This window comes from Eumetopias jubatus, unplaced genomic scaffold, assembly GCF_037043125.1.
Source record: "Eumetopias jubatus isolate StellerSeaLion01/CBP00866 unplaced genomic scaffold, mEumJub1_p1.0 scaffold_12, whole genome shotgun sequence".
Classification (NCBI taxonomy): Eukaryota; Metazoa; Chordata; class Mammalia; order Carnivora; family Otariidae; genus Eumetopias; species Eumetopias jubatus.
In genome coordinates, this window is record NW_028274818.1 from 104,151,516 (window position 1) to 104,162,720 (window position 11,205).

Here is an 11,205-nt window from a genome sequence, read left to right on the forward strand (position 1 = left end):
AAACACAGGGATCTGCTTGGGGCCCCTGCAGGGACAAACTGCTTTTAAGACCACGGCTCCTGGACATGTCTTTCCCTGCCTGGCATAGTCTCTCCACAGTCTTTGCCTGAACAGCTCCCACTCAGCTTCAGGTTCTATTGTAGGTGTCATTGACTCAGAAAGGCTCCATCATTCCTTCTCACTTTGTGAAAGTGAAAAAAAATCACTTTAATTTTTTTCTTTTAACATTTGTAATGTCTGTCTACTGTTTCTCCAAACAGCCCAGATTTCTGATTCATTTCACAGATGTTGCAATGAGGCTGTTTGAGGGCCCTGCTGTGGAGGTTCCGGGTGTCACTGGTTCCCCCCTCAGCAAGGTTTGCCCAGAACCCTTGGGCAGGTTGTAGAGCCTCCCCCTGCCCTTGGCTGGGCCAGCACACCTAGTATCCTGTGCCCTTGTGTGTCCCTGTGTTGGAGTGGGATCACAGCCTGGGGTTTCTCGTTGAGTAGCTACTCCCCCACAGCGCCTGGGAGAGGCCCAGAGAACGGGCCAGGGCCTTTGACGTGTGTCCCACTGGCTGAGCCCTCAGACACGCCTCGGCCCTATTTCTTCTCCCAAGGCCCCAGGTCCCCCCACCGTGTACTGTAGAGGTCAGCATGAGCAGGATGGACACCCTGACTTGGCTGGGGGCAAGGCCATGTCCTCCAGCGCCCTGCAGTGAACCCAGCAAGGGTTCAAGTCTTCCTGGCCTGCAGGGGCAGAAGTCACACACCCAGCAGGAGGCCGTGGAGTCCAGGTCCCAGGACTCCTGGTGCTTGACTCTTCCCACTGGTCCCTAGAAGGAAAGCAACTGCCAGGCACCTTGACCCCCACCCCACCCCCCGCCCCCCAGGCTAGGGGTCAGTATGGAAAGGTGGCTGCCGAGGGTCCAGAGCCGAGAGAGGCGGGACGGTCTGTACAAGCAGTGGGCCACACAGAGGAGAGGGGTACTAGTGATGTGGGGCTGAGACTTTTTTGGTGCAAAAAAGTTTTTATTATAGCCCGGGGACAGGACCTGTGGGCAGAGAGAGGTGCACTGGTGATTGTGAGGAGTGACTGATTACACACTTCTTACTTAGTGGGGGTTGGAGATAGCGTAGGTCTCTAAGGAATTTGGGAGCAAGGTTTGCAGGACCTCGAAGGGCTCAGCTGTTAAGATAAGGTTATTCTCTACTGTCAAGTAAAACCTCAACCCTTCAGATATAAATCGATGGGCCGTATGTTGACCGAAAATTGTTACCATATTTCCTGAGGTCACCACACCACTTTGGGGTGGGGCGGAGGCAAGAAGGAGCAACTGTCCGTGGGTGGAGGTAGCCACGGGGTGAGGGCGTCCTGAGGGCCATTTGGGGAGGAGCGAGCTGGTGGCTGGGGTCGTCGGTTGGGCCAGGTGCGGTGGGCGAGGGCAGGGCTGAGGGACCCATTATGGAGGGGTTGGGGGTCGCTCTATCCTTTCCCTGAGACCCCTGCGGCGCCTCCAAAGATGCTCTTCTCTCTGGAGGGTCTCGTGTCCTCTGCAGAGGGACCTCCGGAAAGCACTCGCAGGCCACCGCACGGTCGGCCCCCGCCTGGGGCCCAGGCCCAGCTCCGGCTCCCCAGGGTGGTCCCCGCCGTCACCGCCGCAGTCGAGCCGACCCACGGATGTGTCCAGACCGGGCTGCTGGCACTGCGCCTCCTTCGCTCCCTGCTGAAAGCACCTCCGCCCTCCAGCTCAGTGACCCCGGGCTCGGGCTCCGGCTCCGTATCTGTTAAATGAACTTCCTGAAATTACCTACCCCTTGAGGTTAAGTCCTAAGTAAGATACTCCGTGCAAAGTCGCTTCGTCCTGGTTTACAGTCTTCACACTCCCCTTGGCCTTATGACCCTCCTTATGCACGCGACGAGCAAAGCGAGCCTCGGAGAAGTTAAGCCGCTGGGGGTCTCATAGCCAGGGAGTGACCCCTGTAGTTCAAACTCAGGGGGAGTCCAAAGCACAGCCCTTAGCTCCGATTAAGGCAGAGGGCATGTCCTGGATGCCTGGTGGAGGTAAGGGGGCTGGTTCAGTTCTGTCCTCTCTCGCTCGGGCCTCCATTGCCACATGTGTTGAATGAACAAAGAACAGAGCATGATCTCCAAGGTTGTGGCCACGGAGGCACAACTCCGCTCGCCCGGCCGGGCCCTTCAGTGCTGCTGCTGGTTCCAGGACGTGGGGCTGGCCAGTCTGACTCGAAGACAGGCTCGAGTCCAGGGGGGCTCTCCCTGACTCCAAGATGGGCAAGTGGCTCGGGGGTGGAGACAGGTTCAGGCCAGGGACCCCTCAGAGCTCCCTCCTCTGTCTGACAAACTTTCCCTTTCTAGAGAAGCGAGGGTTCCTGGGGGAGCCCCCCAAGGCCTCCCCTGAGACCCTGCAAGCCCCGTTGCCCCCACACCCCTGTCCCTGGCCCTGACATGGTCCTAAGGCAGCTGGGCCCTGATCTACTCCCTCTCTCACAGCTCCCTGACCCTCCCCAGGGACCTCCGCAAACCCCCACCTCTCTCTTGAGCCCCCAGCCCTGCAGGGACCATTGAGCGGATCAGGTCAGTGCTGAGGGCTTCTGAGAGGAGGAGGAGGAGGAGGAGGATCACTGGCTGAGGAAGACAGGCCCTTAACCACTCCCTCACTCTGCCTGCCCGCCCCCCCCCCCCCCCAGTGCTGTGTAGCGCTGGTGGCTGGGTCGGGCTGGGTCTCGGGAAGGCCACATTAGAGCATGCCTAGAATAGTAAACTGGGTTTCTCAAAGGTTCTGGGGTTGGACACCGCTCTGCGCAGGCCCTCCCTCAGCCAGGCAGAGGGGGTGGCAGGTGGCACTGCCTGGGATTTTCCACAAGCAGAACCAAGGAAGGGATGGAGCGGCTGGTGTCCCCTCCCCCATGCTAGTATTCGTCCTGGTTGGGGGTGCGGTCTGAGCCTGGCTCCAGGACCCTTCTGCCCCCTGCCACCCAGAATCTGCCGCGTTCCTATGGAGCCTTGCAGCTTTCACAGCTCTCACCACATTCTCCTGTGGCAAAGGTTCGATGAGGCCCAGGCTGCTCGCCCTGTTTACCGGAGGGCTGGCTCCGAGATGGGAAGATTAGTGGGTAGGGGAGTGTGTGTTTGGTCCCTGTGTTGGCCGGGCCTCTACCTAAGCCCCCAAGCCACCGGTGGGGAACAGTGCTGGTGCCCTAGCACTGAGAGAAGCTGGAGGAAGCTACCGTGGGCAGATGTGAGGGGAGCTTTTTCCCACCTATGAATTCTGTGGAAGGCAGGCATCAGGACGCCCTCTGCAGATCACCTCAGAGAGCCTGACATGGATGCCCCAGGGATGCTTTTCTTGGGTTGAAGACCCAGGAGCCCTTGCTGTTGTGCTACGATGTGGCAAGAATTGAGTATGGATCATCCTGCCATCAGCCCCCGCCCCCCGGTCTTGTCTTCCCAGCCCCTGGTGTCTCTCAGCAACGTCTGCTGGGCCAGGACTCTACAGGGTGGGGGACGGGCAGGTGGGAGATCTCCCACGCTGAGGCCTATCCCCATCGACGTCTAACCCGGCCCCTGCCTCCCAGGGGTTGAGCCTGCCTCTTCACTTCTTAACCCTTAAAGAAGAAAAGGTCCAGCCAAGGCCCCAGTCAGAAACCACTTTTTTTTTTTTTTTTTTTTTTAAGTTACCAACATCACCTGTGAGGGTTGGGGACTTGAAAACAGGAAATCAACCTGGGATGGGATTTTGTCACCTCACATAGATACACGTGTGCCCACACGTACCCACGCGTGCACACGTGCTGACCACATCCGCAGCAAGGGGGCCTTGGCCGGGCATGTGTGGAGACACTGATGCGGGCCTAAGAATGAAATAAGATGTGCAAAGATGATGCGCCCCCAGGACCCAGACACCACAAGGGGGTCCCAGAAGTCTGAGAGGAGAGGAAGCCCAAGCGGACTTGGGGTCCCTCTCATCGAACTCCTAAATGCCCCTCCATGACTCTGTGCCCCAGAGAGTCCGGGAAAGGGACGAGGTTGGGGCCGGCTTGGAAAGGCCTCTCTCCCGCCTGAGCATAAAGTCCATTCTCCACGGAGATGAAACTGTCGCGTGCTGAGGCTGGCAGGGGTGCCCAGCGGGCGGGCGGCTGGGGCTGGCAGGCTGTGGGGGCGGGCAGTGCCGCCCACCGGGACAGTGGCCGGGGCGGGAGCACCGTGTCCAGAGTTGCCGGGCCGTAGCAGCTGGTGTTGACGGTGGGGTAGGCGGCCTGGAGAGAGACCAGGGAGGCCTGACCAGCCCCCTGCGGGCATGATAGGGAAGGAGGCCCAAGTTAGGCTCTACCTCACAGGACCCACCCCCCACCGCCCGGCTGCAGCCTCCTCTGCTCCCCACTCCCAAACGCTCCCCCCCAATCCTCACCCTTGCTCGCGCCTGTGTCTGGGGACCGGCGAGGCGGGGCTGGACCTTCAGGACAGACCTGGCAGAGTGAGGCAGGTTAGAAGCAAAGCAAGTGGCTGGCCCACCGGTGCTGGGGTTCAGACTGGGGCCGACAGGGGTTGGGTCTCACCAGTGCCTCTGCCGATGCAGGAGGTGGAGGAGGTAAACACAGCCAAAGAGGAGGACCCCTGACACCCCAAAGATCCCGGCCAGGTCAGCCCGCAGTATGGGAGCTGGAGTAGGGGCAGGGAGCCCTGTGTATAGACAAAGAGGCGTACCAGACGGGCGGCTGGTGCCCCCCTTCCTCCCTGCCCCCTTCTCCTCAGCCCCACCTTGGTCTGTGCTGAGGAAGAGGTTCCCACAGGCCTCCTGGGAGCCCTCAGGAAAGGAAACAAAGTTGCAGCAGAAGGTGGTGTTGGGCCTGGGGCTCCTCCCCTCAGACCCTTCTTCCACCGTGAGGGAGATGCTGGTTTTGGTTTCCCAATGGGCCTGGCAGGCAGGGGGCCAGTGCTGGATGCCGAATTCTGGGTGCAAAACAGCCAGCCTAGTCCCTCCGGCACCATCAGGCCCCCCGGAGCTCACGGTCACTAGGGAGACAGAGCCAGATCCCAGGAATCCACAGCGGACAGTGAAGGACGGGGACTTGGTGGCCTCCATCTGAACTTGCACCCACACTTCAGGGGTCCCTGTGGGAAAGACACATAGGAGGACCCCAGGGCTGGGTCTCCACCCGACCCCCCCGTCTTCCGCTTCTCGCCCCCAACTCACCAGCAGTGATGCAGAGTGTCAGCAGCACCAGGAGCAGGCCCGGGGCCCGGGGCCTGTCCATGGCTTCCCTCTGGCCCCAGCTCTGGGAGCTGTCGTGGTGGGGACAGCACCCGTGCTTCCGTTATCATCGCAGGAAGTTTTCATGTGTGAGCAGGCCCCGGGGAGCAGCCGCGCTCAGTGTGCTCCACAGCCCTGCCCCACTTCCTTCCCTGTCTGCCTCTGGCTTGGTGAACACAGGGCAATGGGCCTCCTTCCTTGAGAGACTTGAAGCCACAGCGACAAGGTTTTCCCTGTACGAAGGCTGCGCTGCACGCGAGCGGGGCAGCGGGCTCAGGTTCCTTCCCCAGCCCTGTCTCCAGGTGACCCCTGGGCAGGCCAGGCCCTGGGAAGTACGAGGGGGAAGAGACGGAGAACCAGGGCTCCCTGGTCTCTCCTTAGGAAGAAGCCTCTGGCCCCCTCCCCCCAGCTAAGGGGTGGGAATGCACAGGAATTTGGGAAGAGGAAGATCCTTAGCAGGAAAGCCAGCAGGGGGCTACCTGAGAGCCGCTGGGCTTGACTCATCTATTGATCCCTAGCTCAGGCCTCCGTCCTGAACCACAGCTTCATCATGTCCAGCGGCCCACTTCGCGTTGCCTCCTGGATGCCTGTCACAAACGTCCCCCAAACTGAGCTCTGTCCCAGCTGCAGCCTCCCCCCAACAGTGGAGGGCACAGGGGCTTCCAGCTGCTTGGGCCAGAGGCCTAGTCCTTTCTGGCTCTTCTCTTTCGTCTCCAGCCTGTCAGGAAGCCAAGGGCTCCCCACCCTGACCCCCTGAGCCCTTTGTCCCGCTCCTTCCACCGCCCCCCGACCCAAGCCGTCTCTTTCCACAAAGTATTGCTCCAAATTGCTTTCTGGCTTCTGTTCGTTTATAGAACACAGAGCAACCATGATGCTGCTGTGATCAGAATGCTTGGCATCTTGTCCTCTCCTGTGCCAAGCTTGCGTGTGGGGTGAGAGGAGCTTGGCGAGCTCAGGGTTAGAGCCAAGGGCCCGTGCTGAGGACTTGTTTTTTGTCCAAGGTGTGGTCAGAACAGAGCTGTGGCCCTGCCCCTGCCTGTTACGGTGCGTTTAATCCTATGTTAGCCAAAAACCAAATCCATCTCTTGGGCAGACTCTCATCCCATCCACGCCTGAAAACCTAGAAAAGCAGGGCCTCCAGGTCAATGGCTTCACTGCTCCCAGCCCAGTGAGCGGCCTCTCAACCCAGTGACCTTCACTCAGATCCGATGGGCCACTCTCCAAACCTGACTCAGCCCTGTGGTCACCACTTCTTCCAGTACTGTTCCCCTGACAGGGTGGGAGCCCAGCTCAGTGTGGATGCAGAGCACGGGGGCATATGGAACCTCAGCCTCCCCGCCCTGGAAGCCTTCCTCCCACCCACTGAAATCCTCCCCACGTTGCGAGGCCCAAATCCCACCACCTCCGGGAAGTTGTCCCTGAGTGAACATTTCCCTCTTGAACAACCACTGCATAGACGGTGGGCCCTGGGCGGTGGCTGCCTGGGGGCCCTGGAGGGAGGGCTGGCTTTCAGAGCCCAATCACACAAGGGGAGAGCAATACTTGGTGGTCGATGGGACAAAAAGCAATGGCACAACTACTCCCCAACATCTTCCATTTTGTCTTGTAAGCCACACTGTCCCCTCAGTTAAGTTCTCATTGTAGACGATTTAAAGCATAGAAAACATCAAAGTTCGGGGCGCGTGGGTGGCTCAGATGGTAGGGCGTCTGCTTTCGGCTCAGGTCATGATCTCGGGGTCCTGGGATCGAGCCCCACATCGGGCTCCCTGATGAGCGGGGAGCCTGCTTCTCCCTCTGCCTCTGCCTGCCGCCGCCCCCCCCGCCCCCCGGCATGTGCTCTGTCAAAAAAAAAAAAAACCTTAAAAAAACAAAACAAAAAAACATCAGAGTTCTTTCACTTTCCCCGTCATTCCCATTCCCCTCCCCATTTTTTCAGGAGTTCAGACTGTCCATATTTTATCATTTCTGGGTTTTGTGCATGGCTTAGGAAGACCAAATTATAAAAATAACATTGTAAGTTTTGTTTTTATCCCAAACTCTATGAAGGGTTTCCTTTTAGCCCCTAAATAATTTAATTTGGGGATGGTGTAAAATAGTGTAACCTTTCAGGTGGAGAGCCAATGTCCCCAAAGTGTCTTTACCTGCTGTTTTGAAATGCCATCTTGATCATAAATTCTTACAAACGATATACTGCTGGATTCTCTTTCCTAATCTTTCTGTTGATTCATTTGCTTATTTCTGTTTCAATACCACAAGGTCCTAAGTAGAATGCTTTTGTTTTGATGTGATGACCCTTGCCCTTTCTCAAAACTTTCTTGGCTATTCCTGAACAGTCTCCAGAATTCTGAGCTCCAGTGACACAGGTGGTCATTAAACCTGCCACCAAAAGCCCTGCATCATCAGGCCTGCATTGCTGGGCCTCTTCCCTTTTTGGCACAGAGACACACAGTAGATGACCCAGGTCTGATAATGGCCACTTCCAGCTCTGACCTTTCCGAGTGAAGTCCCTGCAGCCACATCCAGCTCATGTCCTGCTGCAGTAATAACATCCCCTGTCATCAGTCTCTAGAATCAGGCCCGTGGGGGCTGAGTTGGTGCCATAATTCCATAGTTCTGCAACCTTAGACAAAGCAACCTAACCTCCCAAAGCAGCAATATCCCAACAGGGACAACCCTTTGCTTCACAGCTCGTGGCACCGCACTCACGCCTGGCTCCAGCCCTCAGTGAATGTTGGTGACCAGATTTTTTTAAGATTGTATTTTTAAATAATCTCCACACCCAACATGGCGCTCTTGCTCACAGCCCTGAGATCAGGAGTCACACGCTCCATGGACTGAGCCAGTCAGGTGCCCCTGGTGACCATCATTTTATGAGAGACCTTCCTCACCTGAGTTTGTACAGTGAGACTCCTCACTGATCATTTTCACAAATATCTTAAATGTTGTGAAATGGCCATTTATGTTCCCCTATCAAAGTAACAATAAGAGGTAACATCGAGGTGTACACTATGTGCTAAATTTACTCTGGGCAAGTCCCACAGATCCGTTCCGTACTTACAGCGACCTTGTGAGGAAGTAACTTGCCCAGGGTCACAAGGCTAGTACACAGTGAAGCCAGGGTTTGACAAAAATTTTAGCCCCAGAACCCACACTATTACAACTATGCTGAGCTGCCTCTCCCACATGTAAAAATGTTAAATGACAAGGTTTTGATCAAAATCCAGCAATCCTCTGCCCCATCCGTGGAGAGCCTGTGCTCAGTTCCGGGGCTGGGCTTGCCCCCCATCCCGATGGGAGCTGCTCCTGTGCCGACAGGAGCCGCTTTAGCCTTCAGCGCCTGCTCCCCCACTCAATCCCTTGCTGGCTCTCAACTACTGTGTTAAAGTTGATATACGTCCCTTCGTCTTCCCGAGTCCTAGGGTTCCTCCCGCGGGTGGGCCACTCCTCCGTGCTCTGCTCCCGTCCGACCCCCGCTTTCAGTGCCTACATCTCCAGCCCAACCCCACACGCAGGGCTCACAGGGAATCTGTGCTCAAGGAAGACTTGTTGTGTGGGTCCTTCCCAGGTCTTGTGTTCTACCCTCCCCCAGGGAAGGAACTACCGGGCTCAGACTTCAGAACGTCTCCGTGTGAGAATAAACCTTCCCCCGTCCCGCCCCCTTATCCTCTCGTGCCATCCAAGAGCAGACTCTCTTTTCAGCCTGTAACATCCCCGGTCAGTGCTGCCTGTAATTCAAAACACAGGATGACTTACCTGTTAGCCGAAGACTTTTCTCCTTAGCCATCTGAAAAAAATCTCTTCACTTTAAAATTTAGGAAAGAACACCACCAACTCACCTTCTGGTGCAGCTCCTGGCCACAACAAAGGTTAAAAAAGAAAAACCCTTAATTGAAGATGATTTAAAATAATGTAAAAGCTATTATTTGCAGGGGGGCGCCTGGGTGGCTCAGTCGTTAAGTGTCTGCCTTCGGCTCAGGTCATGATCCTAGGTTCTGGGATCGGGCTTCCCACTCCGCTGGGAGTCTGCTTCTCTCTGCACCCCGCCCCCAAGCCCGTGTGTGTGCGCGCACGTGTGTGTGCGCGCGCGCTCTTGCTCTCTGAAATCTTAAAAAAAAAAAAAGCTACTATTCGACAATAAGCTAACAGGCAATGCACAGCAGTGCCAGTCCCCTGAAAAGCACTGCTCAGTGTCACCTGTCAACCCAGGTAAGGTCAGCCTGTGCAGAGGCCTCCAGCTCTCTTATCCAAGCTGGCCTCCGCTCCGGGTCCAGCTTGGCTGGGGCCTGGCCACTCAGGGCTGTTGCTCTGAAGCCCACGGCCCCTCCTGTTAGCAAGACGTTTACTGTCACAACATCCTCTAGAGCTGTGGTTTTCGGTGGGGGGGGGGGTTTGAACCTCAGGTGGTACACAAGATATCAACTGCTGTCATGCAGGACAAACTGACCAACATTTCTCATTTTTAAAGATAAGAATACAATGAAGTTAACTTTTGGTGCTCTCAACTTTTTTGGTGCTCTCACTGGGATCCCAATGTTCACCTCTAATCAATCAGATCAGCGTCCTAAAGTAAGAAACTCAAACCCAAAGCTGCTGCGGGCCTGCAGTCTACATGCTCCAAGACGCGGTGGGTTTTGTGGTCCTAACCATGCATATGCCCTCTAAACACACGGTCACTGTACTTGGAAATCATTTTCTGACCTAAGTCTTCCAAATGAAAAAATTTAGGGGGTTTTGGCACATATACTAAAAAAAAAAAAAAAAAAAAAGTAAATGCAGCCAAAGCAGCACCTATTCCATTTGGATTTACAAGGTTTTGAGAGGTACTCCTCTGTTATGCAGACCAAAAAAATAATTACCAAAATAAACTTTCAACAAGAACCTCAGAAAACATTAGACCATGATTTAAAAAATGTTTCTCCCTTTGCTATTTTTTTTAGAGCAAAAAGGTATTTTGTACTATTAATAAAATATTTCAAAACATTTATTTCATTAACTCACCCATTACTTTTGGGTTGGTTGTTTTGTTTTTTGAAAGAGAACAAGAGAGAAAGCAAGAGTGCGAGCACACGCAGTGGGGGTGGGTGGACGAAAGGGCAGAGGGAGAGGGAGAACCTTAAGCAGGCTCCACGCTCAGCATGGAGTCCAACTCAGGGCTTGATCCCACAGCCCTGCGCTCATGACCTGAGCTGAAATCAAGGGTCGACGCTTAACCGACTGAGCCACCCAGGCACCCCACCCATCACATTTTTAATGTGTGTAATAAATAGGGGCACCTGGGTGGCTCAGGCAGTTAAGCGTCTGCCTTTGGCTCTGGTCATGATCTCAAGGTCCTGGGATTGAGCCCCACATCGGGCTCCCTGCTCACTGGGGAACCTGTTTCTCCCTCTCCCTCTGTATCTCCCCTGGTTTGTGCTCACTCGTGTGTGTGCTCTCTCTCTCCCACTCTGTCAAATAAATAAAATCTTTAAAAAATAAAAACTGGTGGGGCGCCCGGGTGGCTCAGTTGTTGAGCGTCTGCCTTCGGCTCAGGTCATGGTCCCAGGGTCCTGGGATCGGGCCCCGCGTCGGGCTCCCTGCTCCGCGGGAAGCCTGCTTCTCCCTCTCCCACTCCCCCTGCTTGTGTTCCCTCTCTCGCTGTGTCTCTCTCTGTCAAATAAATAAATAAAATCTTTTAAAAAAATAAAAAATAAAAACTGGTAAATGTTTATATAATTCTTTTAACTGACAGACATATCCAAACTTTTGGAGTCTTAGGACTCTAAGGTTCTCTTTTAGTTACTAATGCTATATAACAAACCACCCCAAATTAAGTATAAACATTTTATAGTGCTCATAGATTCTATGGGTCAGGAATCTGGAAAAGGCACAGAAAAGATGAGGCCTGCAGTGTTACAATCATCTGGTTCACATCTGAAGCACATCTGGTGGTTGATACTGGACATAGGCTGGGACT

General features: G+C 55.2%; 1 protein-coding gene across 3 annotated transcripts; it reads right to left on the reverse strand.

Moving 5' to 3' along the window:
- Positions 1–990: 990 nt before the first annotated feature.
- Positions 991–5,969, reverse strand: PVRIG (PVR related immunoglobulin domain containing). Of its 3 annotated transcripts, none has more exons than XM_028110083.2 (5): positions 5,196–5,839; positions 4,760–5,113; positions 4,558–4,660; positions 4,410–4,467; positions 991–4,290 (listed from the first exon to the last, which is right to left on the reverse strand). In XM_028110083.2, the coding sequence occupies exons 1-5, from the start codon at positions 5,254–5,256 to the stop codon at positions 3,964–3,966; spliced, it is 903 nt and encodes a 300-aa protein (XP_027965884.1). In that variant the 5' UTR covers positions 5,257–5,839; the 3' UTR covers positions 991–3,963. The 3 variants fall into 3 exon arrangements, with proteins under 3 accessions (XP_027965884.1, XP_027965883.1, XP_027965882.1); XM_028110082.2 differs by having other exon boundaries at positions 4,558–4,681; XM_028110081.2 differs by having other exon boundaries at positions 4,558–5,113; positions 5,196–5,969.
- Positions 5,970–11,205: the final 5,236 nt, after the last annotated feature.